Source organism: Raphanus sativus, chromosome 7 (genome assembly GCF_000801105.2).
Source record: "Raphanus sativus cultivar WK10039 chromosome 7, ASM80110v3, whole genome shotgun sequence".
NCBI lineage: Eukaryota > Viridiplantae > Streptophyta > Magnoliopsida > Brassicales > Brassicaceae > Raphanus > Raphanus sativus.
This window is the reverse complement of record NC_079517.1, coordinates 6,028,481-6,049,829: the sequence shown is the minus strand read 5'-3', so window position 1 is coordinate 6,049,829 and position 21,349 is coordinate 6,028,481. Positions and strand designations below refer to the sequence as shown.

At 36.9% G+C, this 21,349-nt stretch overlaps 6 protein-coding genes across 6 annotated transcripts; 3 read left to right on the top strand and 3 right to left on the bottom strand.

Moving 5' to 3' along the window:
* The first annotated feature begins 585 nt into the window (after positions 1-585).
* On the top strand, positions 586-3,612 carry LOC108817922 (protein ENHANCED DISEASE RESISTANCE 4). The gene is made up of 2 exons (XM_018590749.2): positions 586-1,521; positions 1,688-3,612. The coding sequence occupies exons 1-2, from the start codon at positions 1,401-1,403 to the stop codon at positions 3,370-3,372; spliced, it is 1,806 nt and encodes a 601-aa protein (XP_018446251.2). The 5' UTR covers positions 586-1,400; the 3' UTR covers positions 3,373-3,612.
* On the bottom strand, positions 3,511-6,302 carry LOC108817923 (uncharacterized aarF domain-containing protein kinase At5g05200, chloroplastic). The gene is made up of 11 exons (XM_018590750.2): positions 6,142-6,302; positions 5,958-6,066; positions 5,737-5,879; positions 5,509-5,625; positions 5,200-5,388; positions 4,967-5,122; positions 4,610-4,875; positions 4,430-4,527; positions 4,163-4,341; positions 3,913-4,017; positions 3,511-3,831 (listed from the first exon to the last, which is right to left on the bottom strand). Exons 1-11 carry the CDS (start codon positions 6,193-6,195, stop codon positions 3,649-3,651), a joined length of 1,599 nt encoding a protein of 532 aa, XP_018446252.2. The 5' UTR covers positions 6,196-6,302; the 3' UTR covers positions 3,511-3,648.
* A 1,858-nt stretch (positions 6,303-8,160) lies between these two features.
* Positions 8,161-8,670, top strand: LOC108818317 (uncharacterized). The gene has a single exon (XM_018591252.2). The coding sequence runs from the start codon at positions 8,197-8,199 to the stop codon at positions 8,611-8,613; it is 417 nt and encodes a 138-aa protein (XP_018446754.1). The 5' UTR covers positions 8,161-8,196; the 3' UTR covers positions 8,614-8,670.
* Positions 8,671-9,037: 367 nt separating this feature from the next.
* LOC108818316 (U-box domain-containing protein 62) lies at positions 9,038-11,414 on the top strand. The gene is made up of 9 exons (XM_018591251.2): positions 9,038-9,279; positions 9,364-9,752; positions 9,831-10,047; positions 10,175-10,256; positions 10,361-10,418; positions 10,495-10,586; positions 10,677-10,772; positions 10,875-10,945; positions 11,109-11,414. The coding sequence occupies exons 2-9, from the start codon at positions 9,377-9,379 to the stop codon at positions 11,230-11,232; spliced, it is 1,116 nt and encodes a 371-aa protein (XP_018446753.2). The 5' UTR covers positions 9,038-9,279; positions 9,364-9,376; the 3' UTR covers positions 11,233-11,414.
* An 84-nt stretch (positions 11,415-11,498) lies between these two features.
* LOC108818314 (uncharacterized) lies at positions 11,499-14,084 on the bottom strand. Its single transcript, XM_018591250.2, has 7 exons — positions 13,812-14,084; positions 13,625-13,697; positions 12,588-13,463; positions 12,451-12,513; positions 12,156-12,367; positions 11,960-12,075; positions 11,499-11,868 (listed from the first exon to the last, which is right to left on the bottom strand). Exons 1-7 carry the CDS (start codon positions 13,860-13,862, stop codon positions 11,757-11,759), a joined length of 1,503 nt encoding a protein of 500 aa, XP_018446752.1. The 5' UTR covers positions 13,863-14,084; the 3' UTR covers positions 11,499-11,756.
* Positions 14,085-17,161: 3,077 nt separating this feature from the next.
* Positions 17,162-18,278, bottom strand: LOC108816333 (uncharacterized). Its single transcript, XM_018588909.2, has one exon. It carries the CDS (start codon positions 17,944-17,946, stop codon positions 17,257-17,259), a length of 690 nt encoding a protein of 229 aa, XP_018444411.1. The 5' UTR covers positions 17,947-18,278; the 3' UTR covers positions 17,162-17,256.
* Positions 18,279-21,349: the final 3,071 nt, after the last annotated feature.

Genomic DNA, 21,349 nt, shown 5'->3' with positions numbered 1-21,349 from the left:
GTGAAGACTTGTGTTTTTTTTTAATGGTAATGAACTTTGATTTGTTTATTATTTTTTTTTTTTGAGAACGGTATCCTCATAGTCATTGGATTGTGCAGATAAATTAAGTATTGAAACCTAACAAAATAGGAGGACACCACAACAAAGGTTGACTTCTTAGGAATTACAAAGGCAAAAACAAGTGTCTATAAAGTAGCAACTAGACAGCACAAAACGATAAAAGCCCGAGGCTGTCGATCATTAACCTTAATTTTCTTAATAGCTGTGGGAAATAACGTAACCATACAGCCTAGTTAGTATCCCTTTAAGACTTTTGTTCATTTACTACTTTTCATGATTCACAGTAATAATATTATATCAATATTTACTCAGGAATATATATAAACAAATGAAATTAAAAGACATCAATGAGTAGAGAGTAAAGAATCAAGACATGATGAAGGAAGAAGTATGGTAGGGATAGACTACTCTTACCAAAATAAATGAAGCAGGCGCCGACATTAGCAACAATGCCCATTCCATTTATTAACTCTTTATCCATGTAGCAGTAGTAGTATTATTATTAGGTGAAGAAAAACATTTATTACTCGTTTCGCTATCTCGACTTCTTCTTTCTTCTGCTTCTTTGAATCAAAGCTCTGTTTTAGTGCTTGCAACAACAATAACTAAGCCAGCGTTTTTTTTTCTCTTTTCTTTCTTATAAAGAACCAACAAATGGGTTTTGTTTAATGGTTCTGCTTTGTGAAAGAACGAGTCGTGGGTTACGATTCTGTTGACTTGGCTATCATAGAAGAACACTACACCATACATTTTAGAGAAGGAAGAAAAAAAACTTTCTCGACACGGAAAGGGAGAGACTTTTCTCAAAGGAGAGAAAACACAACATCCCAAAGTTCAAAACCTCTCCAAGGATTTGGCTTTTTTTTTGTCTCTCTTCCTTTCTCTACTTCGCCCCCACGACAAGAAATTCTCTCTCTCTATAAACATATTTCACCTCACCTCACCATTTCTATTTTCTCTCTCTCTCTCTCTATACAATTTTAACCTTCTTTTTTCTTTCTTCATAATCTCTCCAGTTTTCAAGAGCTTATTTTACTTCGTTTTCTTTGATTCAACATGGTTTCCTGTCAAGATCTTACCACCGGACCTCTCTTTATGAATTCTTGAATGACGTTTATGCTCTCAGATTTCTTTTACTCCCAATCAGTTTATGCTTCTTTGCTCTTTCTCCTCTTCATCAAAGTTTAAAATCATACCGCGTTGACCTTCTTCATCTTCTGGTCTCCTCTCAAGTTTCTGTTTAAAACTCGAAGAAACTTCACAAAGTTTCTATCTTTTACTCTTGGTTCTTCTTCTTGCTCTCTGTCATCAAGTCGAGATTCAGAAGGTTGGTACCAAAAATGGCGAGCAAGTCTGGTCAGAAAGTCAGGTTGGTGAAATGCCCCAAGTGCTTTAAGATTCTTCAGGAATACGAAGATGTTCCTGTTTATCAGTGTGGTGGCTGTTCAACTATCCTTCAAGGTCATTATTGCTTTCACTCTCATCCTAACCCTGACTTTAGTTTGGATTCCCTTACGTTTGTTTTCTTGTTTTGTCTGAGCTTTGACCACTTGTCTGTTTATGGTTTCTCTCTTCTCATGGTCTCTCTCCGTTTTAAACTTGTTTGCTTGTTACTTCTTTCATTCAGCTAAAAGACGGACTATTGCTCCAAACATAACACCAAGTGAAGAAGGCGCAGAGGTTGCTCAAGCCAGTGAACCAGGTGAAGGAGGTACAGAGGGTGCTCAAGCAAGTGAACCGCCTGAAACCAACAATGTGTCCAGCAGCTCAGAGCAGGACACGGTTCTTCCACCACCCACAGATCGTTCCACGGGAAAGGTTGATGAGAAGGCTAGGGATGGATCCTTGGAGTCTACTGAGAATCAGCTCGGTGGCTCTATAAGAGAGGAGAGGAATGAAAACCAACTCCAAGAACGCTCACTTGATGATTCTGACAAGAACGAAGGAGAAGACAACTCCAGAAGACTGAAGTCTGATATAAAACTCGTGGTACAAGCTATGGAACCGGGGACTACTAGCTCAGGAAGTTTGAATGCTGATCATGTGGTGGATGATGCAAGAGCGAGCGATTCGTCCAGTGATGCTTACCGCAAGCTCGAAGCTGGCACCTCTCCTGATGCTTCTCCGGTTGAAGAAGAGCAAAACGAAGATGATTACTTTTTCAACGGTCACAGGGAGTCAACAGATGATAATCCAGCAAACAAGACTTGTTCTACCTATGATGAGAGTGAGTCTTCCTCCGACGAAAGAGAAGACGAACTTCTCGATGAAAACGAACAATGGGAAGCTCTTCAGGAAATAAGCTCAGGCAAATTTCAAATGCAGAGATACCCTGAAAATTTCAAGGAGCAAAGAAGAGGTAGTTCCTCCTCAGCCACTACTTTCTCTGACAAGAGGCCTAATGTGACTACAACAACCACATACATGGAACGGTATCAGAACAGGTCTCTGCAACTTGAGGGACCAGGAGGACGTCTTGGAAGACAAGGGAGGAATCATATGACACGGCCTAACATACCTTTCTATCCGAGAGAACCATACACACGTGTAAGCCCTTCATATCCATCCCAAGATGAGTTTGATCGGCACTCCCGTGCACACTCGCTTCAAATGCCTCCGTACGAGAGTGCTGACCATATGTATCACAACATCACAAGAGCAAGAGGTCGGGGACAAGGGAGCAGGTTCTCAGGAGAGATGACGAATGACAGAAGAAACCATCCCGGTTGGTATTCAGGGCAGCTTCATAGCTCTTACAGTTCGTATCCTGCAAGTCCACAAAGGCCAATGGAACAACAACCTGCGTATTATCCGAGATGGAGCCACGAGATAGTCTCTGATGCGGAGGATCGTCAGCGTGATAGACATGCAGGTGGCCACCACCATGACTTACAGGCCCGTCGTCTAAGAGAGAGACAACGCCTGGCCAAGCGTCATATCCGTCCAACAGCCGGTGGGGCCCCTTTCGTTAGCTGTTACAGCTGCTCAGAAAACCTACAGCTTCCTGTGGACTTTCTCATCTTCAAGAGGAAGTATCATCTTCTCAGATGCGGCAGATGCACCACTGTTCTCAGATTCTCACTTGAGTCCAGAACTCATTTAGTTCCTGCTGTAAAACATGACATAAACGCTAGCAATTCAATACTAGAGTCTCCCAGAGACAAAGCTCCTTTCAAACCACCAGAAAAGCCGAACTCCTCTGCTCAGGAAGAGGAGATACCTGTAGCTAGAGGCTCTCCGCTTCATAGGCTGATGGGATACTCTACTGTGAGCCAAGTCTTTAAAGCCTCTCAGCGTCCTCCTTCTCTGTAGACCTCTGCTTCTGAGATCAAGCAACGAGAACTATGCGCTTCTCAGATGGAAAGTTTTGCCATTCTTTTTTCTCAAATCTGTGTATAGGTAAAAGATTTGTTTATGCACTTCTGTTTAACACCATGACACTTGTGCAAATTACACATAAGATATTTTTTATCTGTTGTAGATAGTTTCATGTAGTATTTGTTATGTTTGTAACAATATTGAATTCATTACCAATCTACTATAACTTTACCACTTGTACATAAGAATGAAGTATATATCAGTATGAACTTAGTTAAAGCTGTCCTTATATCGGTTCGTCCTCCTGTTGGACACGACAGAGATTCGCTGATCCTGCAGCATGTTCATGTTTGGAGCTAAGAGTCTTGTGTACCGATCAAAATAGAGAAGCTGCTTCATTAGAAGAGCAAACTCCCTCGGGAACTTCAGCCCATATGATTCGCTAACCCGCACCTCCACACAAAAAGAAAGAAAACTTGTTATCATCTGGATGCAATCCTAAAACAACTAAGTCTAGTCTAGTTAGTTCTTTACCAGGTCAAGGAAAAGAGCATTCATCTGTCTCTCATCGACAACCACGTTAGCAGCAACAGCAGTTCTGCCTGAACCTGTAGCCACTACTACCTCTGTATCTAGTTCCTGCAAGAAAAGAGATTCACTTATTATCTCCATAAGATTGCACTACAGTTGTTCCTCTAGACAGATGTAACTGGCTAAAGAAAGACCATCTTTAATTTAAGCCTTTTCACTCCAAAAAAACTGCTAAAGAGTAAATGTTGCTTGCCTGGATAGAAGAGAACATCTTTTCCAAGTCCCTTGCAAAAGCTTTGGCATCAACATCTATATTTGTGGCACCCATTTGAATCAAAGCTGAGGCCATGGATTCATATTCTTCAGTTGCAATGGACGCTAAAAATACTTCCATGGCAGCCCATGTTTTGGGTGATATCCGACCAACAATGCCTGAAAATATATGTGAATACAAATAACCAAACAGCCACATGTAAAGAACTGCTGCACAAATAAGGCTCGAGAGAGAGTATGATTTTACCAAAATCAAGAAACCCAATCCGGCCATCACGCAACAACCATAAGTTCCCTGCATGTACATCAGCATGGAAACTTTCACAAGAAAGTAAACTTCCAAACCTGCATGTTTACCGCCATGATCAATTTCACTAACTGCTATATTGTTAAGAGAAGGAGCTAGTGAAATTTCAAAGATCTTTACCAGACATTAAGGGCCGTAATAAGGCTGTTTTCTGGACTGGAAACAAGTGCACTTATAGAATCTAGATCAGTAAGAGGAACTCCGTATAGCCTCTCCATTGTAAGTACACGCCGGCTGCTGCAGTGCTTATACACTTTTGGAGCAGTAGCTTGTCCTGACAATCCCATGGTTTCAAGATATCTCTTAAATGATTCAATATTTTTAGCCTCCTTATTGAAATCTACTTCTTCAAGCATTGACTCACGAATGTCCTTGACAATACCAACCTACCAATACGATATAGAGAGAGTAAATTAGTAGCAACTGCAAAACTAAGACAGAGGAGTGGTGTTTCTCTACAGCTAATTGAGAGTTTACCAGTGAAGTACGGCTGAATTCGGGACTAAGGAACTCAAATATACGGGCAACAACGTAGATAAAGTTCAAATCTGCCACTAGGAAATCTTCTATTCCAGGTTTCAACACCTTAATAACTACGTCTTCTTGGGAGCCTCGAAGCCTTGCACCATGGACCTGGTCATGATGATTCCTTTAAGCAGGAGAAGAGTACATAAACTAAAATGGACGTAACCAGAAGCAGAAGAACATACTTGTGCAATTGAGGCTGATGCAAGTGGTTCAGGATCAACATATTCGTACACGCTTTCTATGGGCCTCCCAAGCTCCTCTTGCAAGATTTTACGAATCTCCTCAAACGGTACTGGAGGAGCTTTGTCGAAGCAGTTCTGAAACTCTTCGACATATTCTTGTGGGAACAAAGTTGGCGCAGATGCTATAAACTACGAATTCAAAAGACATAAAAAGAGATTGTTAAATGGGAAATAAAATTGAGAGAAAGCTTAGATGACATGACATCATCATAGGATACAACACGTTATACATTGAGAAACATGAATTACCTGGCCCAGCTTAATATAAGTAGCTCCCATGCGTTCAAAGAGTTTCCTCAAATATAGAGGAGAGAGTAGACCAAGCTGCATTTCAGTTGGTAATGCACCAGAAGACACTCTTGTAGACTGCAAGCGTGTCACACAGAAGAAACATAAACTTCAGATCACATGAAATCTCTTATTCATATGCAATTGAAACATTAAAAAAAAAAGAAAAAGAAAAAAGAAAAGAGTTACTTTAGAAAGATCGTTTAGCCACTCTCCTCCAACGCCTAGAAAGGCCTGAACACCTTGGACAAGGCGTAACGCACCGCGTGGACCAGTGTTTATCGATGTCTGAACAATATCCTCAACTAGTTTGGGTAAGTTCTCTATCCTGCCTGCAATCAAAATCACGCCTTTAATGAGCAACAGAAACGCCCTAACGAGCGAGAGAAGTAGTAGAATTTGGAAAATACTTTGAAGGCGAGAAGTGAAAAGGTCTTGGCTTTGTGAATATTGAGCCGAGATAACAAAACCCTTCAAGTTTCTGCATCCGATCATCTTCTTAGACCTCGCAACAGGAAACTGCGAAATGAAAGTAAAATCGAGATTCAACGGAGAGTAATGACGTTTTGCCAAATAAGGGAACTTAAGCTCTACCTGAGATTGGCGGAGAAGTGGTAACTGCGTGACACGGAAAGCTGAGACCGCCATCGCTAGCTAGCCGGAGATCGAGGCAGTAGTCAGAAACTCCGATCAAAGCTCTCAAATGAACAACAGCCAAACGATGCCGTTTGCGCCAGCTAATAGGAGAGGGGAGAGTGAAGAGGAATACTCCACGTGGATGGAGACGTATACTTTCCGGTTTTTTTTTTTGATCAATGTATACTTTCCGGTTTATTTTATTTCAACCCTCCTAAACCGAACCGTTCGTTTCCCTCATCTTATGGGTTTGCTGTAGTGGAAAACCGTCAAAGTAATTGTCTCCATCTTCGGATGTATCTAGCTGAAGAGTTGGTGCAGCGTGCAGATAACCAAAAATACGAAATAGTCTAGAACAAAGCCATTTATACAATCTCTCTCAATATGCGTTCTCTTATTACATCATCCGCAAGCGTTTTAGACAAAAGGGTGTTCAGTTTAAAGGTCAGTTGTTACGACACATCAACCTTGTCTATGATAACACCTTGCCTTCTCTTTCTTTTGCTAGCTCTTCTGTAAGACTAGTTAGAATCTGAATATCTTTCGGCTGTTTCATTATATAAATAATGTACTTCTTTTTATACATTGTCTTTCATGGTTTTGCAGTTATGTGGTTTATCAACCATTATTCGGGAATATATAACACTACGATCAATCAGTTCACTTCCTTTCAAGGATTTAATCTTCACTGCAGCAGAGAAGTCTTGTGGTTCTGGAGATGGCCCCTGGAAAATATCTGGACCTCTTCATGATTTCTTTAGCGAAAATCTTAATAAATCTCAAAAGGAGGCAATTGATGTAATTAAGTCTGACCTTGTAATTTACTTTCCTTAACCTAAACACCAAATTTATGTTTCTTAAATATTTTTTTCAGGTTGGTCTATCAAGAAGATCCTTTGTCTTGATACAGGTTGAATTCTTCATTCATCCTAATACTATAACCTTTCCATGTTAAGATCTCTTACTTGTTTACTACTGAGCTACCAATCGTTCAAACACACAATCTCTTTGACTCCCAAGATTGCTTTTAAAAGGAATGTTGATGAGTAGAAGTCGACAGTGACTAGTATACAGAGTCTGATTCATATACTAATGACTAGATCCTTCTTTAGGGTCCTCCGGGAACTGGGAAATTACGGTGGAAATGATGATAACGACTTTGGAGATGAAGATGATGATGCAGCCTCTGCTGAAGAAGACTAAACCCTTTAGTGATTTTGATCAATTAGGTTTTTGTTAATTAATCAAATCTAATATGTCACCATATGTGATTCATACCATTACTACAAGTTAACGGTCTTATCAGGTCTTTAAAACCACAAGGTGGTGGGCTAGTGGTCTTAAGGCAGTTCCAACGCCGAATACCCCTTATGGCCACGAAATGCTTTACGTCCTCCCCAAGTTTAAATTTAAGCGCGGTGTTGGTGCTGGGCCCTTGGGTAATGGGTATTAGTAACGGCTGGTTTCGGACCAGGGGTGACTACGGGCCTAAGGATTGCGGAAAGCTGCGGAAGTGACTACGGACCTATGGGTTGCGGAAAGCTACGGAAGTGTCTACGGGTCTACGGGTTGCGGAGCATCCCTGTTAAAAAAAAAAAAAAAAAAAAATCAGGTCTTTAAATAGAAATTGCAGATCAGAGTCGAATTCAATTGAGTACTAACTTTAGCTTTATCTGGTTTATTTCGGTTTAACCTGTTCATTTTCAGTTCTATAAGATGATCTTGAGGTGCGAGTTGAACAATGGAGATATGACTAGACAAACATGTCTGAGTTTTTTAACAAAAACAAAGTACGTGGATAATGCCTGAAAGATGGTCAAAGGAGGTCGGCAAAAGATTCTCGAGACACGTGGCATAAGAACAAGCGCGGTGAATCTCGAAAACACTATTACTCATCGCCACTCCCACACGTGTAAACGAATGACGTGTGCTATTGCGTCACGTTTACACCTTATATATACCAAGAGACCAAACCTCAAGCTTTCAACCTAGAGCTCCATCAGAAAAAAAACAATGGAAGCTATGTCTCAATCCTGCACGAAGATCATCGCAACAAGCCTACCTCCGACAAATCATCAAATCCTAGCTCCGGACAAGGCAATCCCGCAGACCAAACCGAGCCTTAACGCGTTGAAGGAGAGGCGCTTTGCTGCTGCTAGGTGCGTGGCTTCAGGCTCGGGCTATGCAGCGGCAGTAGAGCCAATTACGCCAGAGGAAGAGGAAGAGCTGACTCAGAGGAGAAGTATATGTGGCGGAGACGCAAACAGAGGAATGTGGGAGCTTCTGGAATGCCTTGAGAAGGAAGCTATCATGGGGGATGATGATGGTAGAGACCCTAAAGATTACAACAGGAGAGCAAAGATCTTTGACAAGAGTTCTAAAATCTTCAAGAACATCAAAGAACAGAGAGATGATCACTCTCCAGAATAAAACAACTTTGTAATTTAATTAAAAATAAAATAAAATTTGTAATTTAATTTGAGTTAATGTCACTAGTGTTAGATTCCTTATTGTAACACGAACTTAATAATGAACAATAGTTCAAAAGAAAAAAAAACACTCTTTTCTGAATATTTCAATCAGTACATACTTAGAAAAAAACCAAAACTTTATTTCTTGCGGTTCAGACAGTGAAACCTGCGAAACACATGAAACGCAACCGGTCTGAACCGTAAAATTCACAAACTAATGAGCACCTACTTATGTGTCTAAAGCCCACTCAATTTCAGATCTTACTGGGCCTAGCGCGTGGTGTTAAGGCCCGAAATGATATCTGTGGTTAATACAATAAATACTTCTCAGCCGGGAATACATACACGTACGTTGACTTCCATCTGCATTCCGTACGAACATCAAAGCCGCCGAAGAAGCACCGCACGCTTTATTATTTTGTCGCCACGGACCCCACGTCACTCGCGGTTGAAACGTCAGCGTTCTTATCAACGACGCCGTTTTGCTTCCCACTTCAGCTTCTTTCTCCCTCCTCCTCTTTAGTCTTTTCACTCTGATCTCTCTGAGAAAAAAAAAACTTCTCCTTTTGGTGTTCAAAGCAAAAAAAAAAGAGAGATTCCTCTTTGTATCACGGAAACCAAAATCGTAACTGATCCTTCTCAATTTATTTTTTTCTTATTTTAGGTTTTTGTGATTTTAGGGTTTTCAATAGTTTTTTTTCTTCTTCAGATCACTTGATTCCATGTCCGGAAAAGGTCTCTCTCCGGCGTCGTTCACCGCGCCGCCGATGACTATCCAAGATGCCGACCCGTTACGCTTCCGGGTCGGCGAACAGGACCCTAAAACCCGTGAATTCGCCGCCTTTATCGGCGACCAGCACCGGTACTTCGCGGCGGCGGCAGCCGCCGCAGCTGCGTCGGCGAACCCTCACCCTCACAATCATCTCGAGTTCCATCAGAATTTCTACTCGGAGAGCGGAAACCCTAACGACAGCGGTGGATCAGACGGGGAGGAGGACGTTGAAGAAGAAGAAGACGAAGAGGATGATGACGTGGGCGGAAACGAAGGTTGTGATGGTGGTGGCATGAACAAAGACGTTGGTGAAGATAGTGGAGCTGGTAAAATAGAAAGTTTCTTTTTTTTTTCAGTTTGAAAAGTTCTTACCTTTTTTGAGATTATTGAAAATGCCTTTGCAGTGACAGCGGTTGCACAAGACAACAACAACGCAGCTTACTACTCGCAGCAGTTTAAGACAATGGAAGCGAGTTTTGTTTCTTCTTCTAGGCATGAGGAATCATCATCAGTCGCTGCAGAGAATGGGTGTGATGTTAGCGGCGGCAGAAGAGACGCTTCGTCTACTTCTTTGAGCAGTTCAATCGAGTCTTTGAGGACCATCTTGTCTGATCCTATAACGTATGTTCTTTTGAAGTGAAAAAGTAAATTAGTTTGTGAGTGTAGTAAGCTTTTTTTGTTGGATTGGTATCGATAATGCTTGTATTTAATCTTTTGCTTTTATTTTGTCTTCTTTGAATAATCTTAGAGGGGCTTTGATGTCTGATGCTATGATTTTGCCTTGCGGACACACTTTTGGAGCTGGAGGAATAGAACAAGTTAAACAAATGGTACAGAGTTTTATTATGTCTTTCTTTCGTCACAGTCTCTTGTTTTGCTCTATGCTGTTTTCTTTTGCTTATGGAGTCTATTTTTTCGTTGTGTTCTCTCTTAGAAAGCTTGCTGCACTTGTTCTCAGCCAGTATCAGAAGACTCGATAACCCCAAATCTCAGTGAGTAAAGTATTCTCATGTTCATGATTTTAGCATTTGGGTGTCTCAGAGGATTCATTTTCGGTTATTTATGCAGCTCTGCGAGTTGCAGTACAAGCATTCTGCCGAGAAGAGAAGTCGCAGTCGAACCATTCATCTAAGCGAAAACGAGAAGGAGGATTTGATCAAGTAACTCACTACCGCTTACTAATCATGTTGTTGTCCTCTCTAACGTTTAACTCTGTTTCTAACAAGAGATTTATAATTCCATAAATGCAGGAGAGACGCACATTTTGCGACTCGACTTATACAAATCGTTCGAGGAACAGAACTAATCATTTCCCTTTTGCTGTGGCAGATCGAGTTATAATAAAGGTCAATCATTTCTTTCTTCTTCCTGTATTCTTTCTCTAGCAAATGTTATTTCTCTAGCGGATCGAGTTAACACCGTTGGAGTCAAAAAAAAAAATTAAGCAGGGAAACAAGAGGACACCACCTCGTTTTGTAGGACGGGAAGCTGTTGTGACTACTCAATGCTTGAACGGCTGGTATAGTCTGATTCAATTCTTTGATTATGACTTTATGATATACCATTCCAATGATTCACTGAAAATCTCAGCTCAAACTTTCTTATATATCGACAAAGACATCATCTTCTAGCAAAAACTTATATTGACTTTTGTATAAATGTTTGTGTGTTTTTGGTTGCAGGTATGTGGTGAAAACACTAGACAATGCAGAGAGTGTTAAGCTTCAGTATCGTTCACTGGCCAAAGCCACAGAAGATCCATCAGCCAAGGCAACACCAAGCAAGTTGGTCTCCAACTGGCTCTAAACAGACCTTCCTTGTGAAGAGACTGCTTTCTGATAGTACGTTCACTATGTAAGGAACCAAAAACTTATCTACAGATCCATATAGATAACAGTTACATATTGTAAATTATTCTAGTTGCTCCATTGTCATATGTTTGAAGAAATTAGGTACTAGTATGATATAATATACATAGTTATATTGCTCTCAGTTTTGTTTTATCTATCCAACAAAATTGCTGATAAGAATGAAACAATACTCAGATCATGATTCAATGCAAACTCAGATCATGATTCAATGCAATATTATTCAACACAAGGCAAGTCTATAACTTTCAGGTGTTAACAAATTCAGCATACAAGGGTTCTTATTGCAGAGAAAATAAATCTATAGAAGAAGAAAAGACAAGAGTGGTGAGCAATGCTCCTAGTGTTACAGATGCACATACAAAGAAACTTTGCTATTAAAAGCTTACACACTAAAGTAACTGAGAAAAGGTTGTCAACTAAAAAATTGAATCAGAAACTGGTCAGAAGTTTTAGAGGAGTTCAGGTACAGGCTATGTTCTCCTCTGATGCAAGAAAATTGCAGGTGGAATATATGGAGGCTGCGGCTGCTCTAACGGCTAAATCCTTGTCTGATATCAGTGCATCCGCAGCTCTGCAACAAAGTTCAAACAGGAACGAAACTAACAATCTGAATTTTAGCTCAACAGTGTTAATGAGATGAACAAGTAGTGAAATGGTCATACCTAGAGTACAATGGCATTCCTAACTGTAAGAAGTTCTGACCAGAACTCAAGCTCAAGTGTTGCAGACCTTGGTCGCAATGTGATTGCAGCTCTCTCACTTTGCTTAACCAGCTCTCCTGAATTTTTCAAGTTCCCAAAATCTCAAAATCAGATTCTAACATAAAAGAGGATAGATGTGTGGTTTCGATTTCTGTACCAATTGTTTCTCTTCTTCAGATAGAGTTTGCTCGAGTTGTTTAAAAAGCGCCATCCATCTGTTCTTGTGGTTATCCACCGTTGAAGCCCTCGAAGCTCCAGTGAAGAGTACACTTGGATCATTCTCCTGATCAGCTGGGAACTCTTTACTTATTAAGAAAGGTAGTTCTGTCGTCACAACTGCTCGAACCCTCTTCTTGCTACGGCGAAGAGCTGAAAAAAAAGAAGAGATTTTCAAGAACAACAACCAAGTGTTGTACTTTTCCTAGCATCAATGATCATAAGTGAGTTCTTACCGGAAACACGGCATTTGATGTCTTGATGAAGCAGTTCCAACCACTGAGACGCGACTGTAGCCGCTGCAAATCAAAGACAAAGATCTATCTAAGCCACCTATGATAGTATAAAACCATCCACACTGACTGAAACATACCTTTGACAGTGAGAACACTATCACGGTTCAAACTCGCTGCGTCTTCGCTAGACAAGGAACTGGCATTTCCCGAGAACTTGCTGTTCTCTTCACCATCTGTGCCTTTCTCCTCGTGGTAGTGCATGGAGTAGTTATCTTCTGGCATGATGCCACACTTGAATCCTTGGTTAAAACCAGATCTAGAGGCACCAGTGTTCACATCATCCAAGTCCTTCCTAGAACCCGCAACTGTAGTATTATTAAGCCTCACTGAGTGGTGATAGTTTCCAGAATCTTTATCAGACTTGACAATGCTTCGGATGATGGAAAGCACTTGCTTCTTGTTTCTAACGTGGTTTATAATCCCAGGGTTCAGCTCATTGAGCAATCCACTAGGAGCAGCTAGCCTAGCAAACCTGTCAACCTCCTCCTTCCTCGCAACCTCTATCTTTCTCTTCTTCACCACCATCGCGGCGTCATTATTATACTTGCTTTTGCGACCACGTTTCCTCGGAGCAGGTATACCTCCATGAGAAGACGAGACGACGCAGCTGCTTGACGTCCCTGAAACCCCGCTGCCGTGCGGGTTAGAAAGAAACCCGTTCTGTTTCATCGCTTCCCACAGCTTCATTGGATCACTTGCCTCAACAGGGACATTATTGGAACAACTCCCACACTCTGAGTTAACATCAGCTGAACCAGGCTTATTATCGCCTCTCCTGGAGGAGCAAACCGAGGATAAAGCATCATTCAAGCAGCTGCTGGAACTCCCGGACTCAGCTACATTTCTCTTAACCAAAGCTCCTCCTGTCTTGACCTCTTGACTCAACATCTTATTACAAACTTGAGGCATTTCATTGGCCTTTTCAGTGTCTTTAGAAGCATGAACAGTGTTACCTGTAGCATAAATGGAATGCAACAGAGATGCTCAAGTTTACATTTGCAAGGGATTTAAAATATTCAAAAAATTACAATTCAAGTGTATAACCTTAAAACTCAATTGAAACCATATTATAAAGGAAATGTATATGGACTCACTGAATGTGACAGTGAAGTACCTGAATCTATAATTGTGTCAACACGTCCAATTTGACTCAACTTCTGTTTCTCATCCAATTCGTTGTCTCCGATCTAAACCCCCACCAAAACGTAAAACATATTAAATTAATTAGATCGAAACATTATAAAGACAAACGTATCAGCAGACAGAGAAGATCGGTCCGAAGAGAAAACAAGAAACAATACCTTTAAGTCGGATCTGGGAATGGACGAAAACCCTCCGTCGTGTTCACCCATGGCGAGTGGATTAGGGCTAGGGTTTAAGATCTGAAACGTGAATTTTGAAACCCTACGAATTGGAGTGGAGAGAGAGAGAGAGGAGAAAAAGAAGAAGAAGAGCGCGCGATGTGTGCGGTTAGTTTAATAATCTCTCCCTGACAAGAACCAAAAAAACTTATTTGTTTTTCTTTTTGGGTCTCTTAAGGTATTCAAATTCAAAAACCAGTAGGCTCTTTCGTTATTTGGAGGGAATCTTTGTTTGGGCCTCTTTTTAAATTGAATCTTTTTTTCCTATTTTTGGGAATAGTGTGATTAAGAATCTGATATTTAATTTTTTTTATCAGATTTGAAATTTAATTACTAACTACATGTGTAAAAAATACTATGTGAAATTTAGCAAAGAATCAGTTATGTATATCTGTTGAGGATACCAATATACTATCCCCTAGTCTATATTTGAGAAGTGATTTTGCCACATGTCATCTCCACAATCAATTTCACGAAAAAATGATGACATGGTTACTAAAATTGATGACATGGCTTATAGTTAAATATGACATGGACAATAACATTTATTGCTGATATATATTTTTGGTAAACTTTATAAAATATGGCAATAATTCATACATTACATTTAATGCCGATTTATATTTTTGGTAAACTTTTTAAAATATGGTAATAACTCATAAATCATCCCTAAAATAAATATATTCAAATATGAATTATAAATTTCGAAATTTTATTTAATTTTACTTTTATAATTAAAATTTTTATTACTAAAATTTTCAAACTTTTCTACATCTTTTAAAAAGTAAATAAATTTTTAATCGTAATATCATTAGTCTATTTTAGATATCTAATTTTTAAAAAAATATTGTTTAGTTTTAATCTCTATAATATTATTTGTGAATTTCTATGTGTCGCGCTCACGTTAATTCTTATGATGGTTAATTATAATAGTACCCTTAATTAATCAAATATATCTATTTGTCATTATTAAAAAGAAAAAATTTCCTTTTTATTTTGGTTTCCTTCTCTAAATAACCTATATAATGAAAAAAAAATGTAAATTTTAAAAACGAAAAAATATCTTTTATATATAATGCGATTCATTAAAAGGAAACTTAACAAAATAATTTTGATTTTAGAGTAACTAAATAATTATCCCTTTAAAAGATAATCTTAAACAACATAATATATATTTTAATATAATTATCTTATTTTAATTAATCTATTTCTCAAATTTATTACAAAAAAAATTAAGTAACATAACACAAGATATTTTAATGAATAAAAATGCATCTTTTATTTTCTAATTAAGTATCCTTTTATATTTTTCCAAATCAAATATATAATAAAGAAAGTATTTAGAAAATTTATAATGAAAACATTTTTATATGTGATGTGATTTCATAAAAAAAAAGAGAAAGTTCAGAAAAATAATCTTGACTTTATAAGTTTATAAGTTATTTTTATGCAACTTCGTACATATCATGACTTTACTTTCTAATTTTGTTTTTTGCAAATTAACATATACCAAATTATAAAAGATAGTAACATACTTACATATCTATGATGAAGAACCAAAGGAATACAATTAATTCAATTTGGTTGAGTTAAACTAGAAATAATATATTTTAGTTTGAAGGAATATATGTAACACAATATATCCACAAAATGAGTAATTGGACTAATTTAGTTTTTAATACAAAATCAAACACTTAACTAAATATAATGTATTATTGTTCATATTAATATTTTTATAAATATAAACTATAGAACAATGTAACATACTATTAACTAATATGTGATCTCAATTAATATTATGAATATATATTAACCAACTATTGCAACTAAGTTCTTTTCTATAATTTATATATATGCATGAGGTTTCATAATACTATCGTTGTTATATTAATATCAGTAACTTTGAGTCAATTAAAACCTTAATTTATTTTTACTATTTAATTCTAAAAAAATTATATTAAATTATACATAATATTTCTAAAATATATTTACAAATCTAAGGCAATATCAAATTAAATGTAAACAACAAAATTAATCAATATTTTAATCTATAGAATAAACAAATTATGGTTGAATCAGAAAATTAGATATTATCTTATATATCCAAATTATACCTATGATTAAAATAAAATAATATTATTTGAAAAATAGATACTGATTACAATATAAATTACATAGTAAATTTAAAAATAAAAAAAATTATAGTAAACTATTTAATATTTTCATTTTATAAATATTTATATCCATGCATGCGCACGGGAAAATCACCTAGTTAAAGTTATTCACTAAATCAGGGACTAAATATATTGCCAATGATATGCTTCATCTTGTTTACCAACATATTTGTGATTAATTAACTCATACTAAGAATCACCTAAAGTATATCGCCAGATTTTTTTTTAATTTAATCAGATCTGAGATTTTTCTTGAGTTTAATCAGATTTGAATCTAACATTTTGGACCATGTATTTAGTAAAATTTACAATAATTTTTTGTAATAGTTGGGAAGTCTGACTAATTCACAGGGGTCTCCATCGATCCCAAACATATGCAATTGTTTGTTAAGGAAATTATATACACTCATTTTCAACGACTACCCAAAATTTTGAGTCAAAAACAATATCTCTGACATATTGGGTCCGTACCCTCAACGGACTCTTGGTTTAATGGCCAAGACAACACTATATATGGTAGTCAAACTAAAATTATTGTGTTTTTTTATAATCTGGAGTATCTGTTGGACCGAGACCTAGTCTTAGACCGCGTCACGCAGATCCAGTTACTGGTAAGGAGAGATCCAATTACCAGTAAAGAGAATTAAATATTCATATGATCGTATCAGCTGGTCATATAGATAGGTAAATTTGAGTTATGTGCATAGGTAAATTTGAGTTGACGCGCGGATTCTAACATCCGACAACATCCAGTATAAAATTATTGTGTTACACTTATTTAAGTTACTGTTGCGTTGAATGACCAGCTTTGGATTGAACTTAGAGCATCAAAAATGGAGAGATTCACACGCTTTTCGAAAAAAAAAAATATTAAAATATTATAAAGATCTGAACATGTCTTTTGGAAGTTCACTGCAGTGAACCTATCTCTTCACTGTAGCGCGGGCTCCACAATACGTGACGGCCCGTGACTGATCCAATTTTTTTTTTTTTTTAAGAAAATCAAAAAGAAAAAGAAAAAATTTAATAATAAAAAATCAAAAATATGAACCCCAAGAGGGGTTCATTGATGGAGATGCTCTTACTTGGCAATATTATGATAACAAGATGTGTATATGGATAGTTAATTAGTTATCATATGGTAGCATAAACATAAACATAAGTTTCGATTTAATATCTGATTATTCACATGATTAATACAGGCTTCATTGTTAATTGCCAACGAGCCAGCAATTTCGAAGCTGAGACTCCGTCGTCTCCCTAAAACTCGACACCTTGGCTAAGCAGAAATGTGTGCACCGCATGCTCAGACCTGACCCTGACCCGACCCGTGTAGTCTTTAGCAAATAACAAACCGGCCCACACTCCACTCCTTTCCCTTGCACCACCAACCCCCATGCACGCGTGCCGTCGTCACCTTCAAAACCACAACCGCAGCTCTCTTCCTCCGTTGTCCCTAACTGCTCCACGAATATTATCCCATCCGGCATCTCCGCCTCTCCTCTCTCCCATCTCCCCTTCACCGCCGCCCACTCCTCCGCTTTCATCACCACCACCGTCCCCTTCTCCTCATCTCCGGCGTACAGATGGACTAACAAAGGCGCTTCACTCAAATTCTTCACGATCTCCGTCACAGAGTTCTTCATCCACCTGTCCAGCTTCTCACGCGTCACCTCCACCTCTCTACGATCTCTCCCCCCGCTTCTTCTTCCTCCTCTCTGTTTCTCTATCTCCGATACCGCCTCCGCCACAGACGCCGAGATCGTTCCGACGTTGATACGACGACTTCCATCGCGATTGATCGGAAACGACGATGAAAGCGATCTCGCATTGTTATCGGACTCCAATATGCCGCGGTGCACCAGATAAGTACCACCGTAACCTATTCTTGCATAGGCCATCTTTCTTGCGGTGATAAGATTTCACTTCCGATGAAAGTTAATTAATCACAAAACCTAAAAACTACAACTTGCCAGATTCGAATTATTAACAAAATATTGTGAAAAGAAAAAAGAAGAATGATTAACGACGACGGTTTGGAGGCGAAGAAATATCCAGCGGTGGAATGAATTGTAACGTAAGAAGGTGACGTGACTTAAATAACGCCAATGTTCCTTATAGCATGCTGACCTAATTATTTGACGAGCTATAATCTGCTGTAGTTATGTCCAGGTGCACTGTGATTAAGTATTTGTTTTAGTGGTTGTTAATAACTGCATGGGAGTATTATAACGAAGAAAATTATAGTTGCAAGATAGGATGTCCGTAGTGGATTGACTCTCACTGAGACAGCGTGGAACGATGTCAATGATTAAAAGACCTTCAATGAAATTACGGCGTTTTTTTAATCCAGACAGATGCACTGTCGGAGAATTCCATTTGATATGAACCGTAGGATTGTAATATAACGCCCTACAGAGACTGGATCGAACGGTTGCCGTGAAACATAGAAATTTATAGGCACGTGGGAATGTTGTTTGGGTGCGTGGCGGTCTCAGAGTAACACGCGACAGTCGTCTGCTTAACTACGTGGATATCGTGCTTCACACATGTTTGCCATGTCAGCTAAATATATCCACGTTGGAATCAACTGTGTATTTATTTTCTTAAACAATCTGAACTAGATAAACAAACAATATATTACCTAGTGATTGTGTCAAATATTCTACTATATATCAACTAAAAAGTCACTAGTTAAATTTTTAATATGTGTTAATCATTTATAAAATCTTTACAAAATTATTGTGATTTAGGTTAGTTAATAATTTTTAATTAGTTTTATCTTTAATTAATCAATATATACCACTTATTAAATGATCTACATAATATTACAAATAATAATTCGTGATAACTAATTATAGAAAGGATAACAATGTTCCATCAAACTTTTTTATATTTATAAACTAAATAAAATAACCGAAGAATGAAAGATATATATTATACAACATTGTGTGTATATTTTATGTAAATATTGTAACACTACAACATTAGTAGAAAAGACAACCATAGATGAAGCAAAAATAATTGCAAAAATGATTAAAACTTTCAAAATCTTAAATATAAATAATTTTATGTAATTATAATTATAAAATTATTTTGTATATTTTTGATTTTATCAACAAAATATTTTGTTGATTATATTATAGAAAGAGTATAAATAGAAATAATTACAGAAAAAAATATATTAATATCAATAACTATTAAAATAAATATATATTCAACTACCTAAATGACTTAAACTTCAGCATATTTTATATTTATCCTATATATAAATATATGTGTGTGTTTTATAAAAGTATGGCAAATAGATGCACAACAATCAAAAATACAATTTGAAAGATTAAAAGAGATAGAAATTGAAAATTTGTAGTGGAATTCTTACTTTATGAAAGAGAAAAACATTAAAATAATGATGATTTTCTTTAAACAGAATTCAAAATGATTTTCCGGCTATTTGTTTTATGTTTTTATATTGATAATTATACAAATAATTTGTATGATGTGAGAAAATAATCAATCATCCAATAATGATGAAAGAAAAAATCACCAAATATAATTTTGAATAAAGATAAAAAATAACCGAAAATGATATATTGATTGTAAAATTGTAAAATAATTGAAAACAATGAAAATTTTGTAATATATAAATGTTGATCAGTTAATCAATATAAAATTAATATTTTAACAACTTATATTAATGTTATTAAATTATCACTAAATCTCACAGCGTTTCTAACAATAAATTACTGATATTTTGATTTTTAAATTAACTAGAATTAAAAGATAATTTACTTAATATATCCAACTTTTGAATATCATTGCATATAATATTTATATTTGCGAAATCACGAGTAACCATCTGGTATGATTTTAAATTGTGGACACTTGTTCTATTTCAGAGGCATAAAAAAAAAAGAAGCACAATGCAACCCTCATTTCCTAATTTTTACTAATTTCAGACCTTTTATTTGATTATTCAACATGTCATTAAAAGGAATGATATTTTATGGAATAGAAAAATTTGGAATGATGTTAAAAATGGAATAAAAACTGAAATCATAAATGTAATAGAGATTCCACGTATTACATCCATTCACGTATTACATCCATTCACGAATGTTTTGTATTATGAATAAAAGGAATAGATTTTACAAAGGATTTATTTTTTTTATTTCATTCCAAAACTGGAATAAGTGGAATTGTGTTTGAGAACTTTAGTTATGGAATCCCATGGAATGATCCATTCCAAATAATTTTATCCCAGAAAATGTCATTCCAGTTGGAGCCTAAATATTTTTGTGGTATTACAATTTTTGAGTATTTATAGTTTTGGTCAAATCTATAAGCATCAATCCACTTTTATTTGAAAACCCTCAAGAAAACATTGTCGACGAACAAGTGAAAGAAAGGAAAACAAGATATGCTAAGAACATTGAAACATAGTGGACATAAAAGAAATAAAAATACAAAAATATGAAACGAAAAGGGCCAACAGAAGGACACGATAGCACTACAAGAAAACATCGATATTCTGAGGGACATACCGAGGAAAAATGAGTTCCTCGGAATTTTCTGACGAAAAATCAAGGAAATACCGAGGAAACCAAGAAATGTGGTTTCCTCGGTATTTCCTCGAAAAATTTCGAGGAAATTGCGAGGAAGACACATTTCCTCGAAATTTTTTGAGGAAATTGCGAGGAAGACACATTTCCTCGGTATTTTTTGAGGGAATACCGAGGGACAATAGGGTTTCCTCGAAATTTCTTCGGAATGTCCCTTCACGGTTAAGGGGTTTGGTTTAAAACCCCTTGTTCGTCGAAATACCCTCAAAATATTTCGAGGAAATTTCGACGAAACAAATGATTTTCGGTATTTCCTCGAAATTCCCTCACAATATTCCGAGGGAATTTCGAGGAATAAGGGGTTTTAAACCCAAAACAACGTTTTGCGGATTGAATAACACGTATATAACCTTCATTAAGTGTCTTAGGCAGATTATGAAGTCAAACTTCAGGGTTTTAAACCGAAAATAATGTTTTGCGGATTGAACGGAAACCACACAACATAAGAGAAACACTTATACATTTTAATAAACGTTAAAAGGAATACTTACAATTATTTTTGTAATTGTGTTATTTCATTGTTTATGATCATCTATACAAAGAAACCTCATTAGTATGAATTACATTTGTATAAGAAATGACATAGAAGAAAAAAATCGATGTTTTCAAAACCCCAAACCCTGTTTCCTCGAAATTTCTTCACAATATTGTGAGGAAATTTCGAGGAACCAGCTTTCAAACC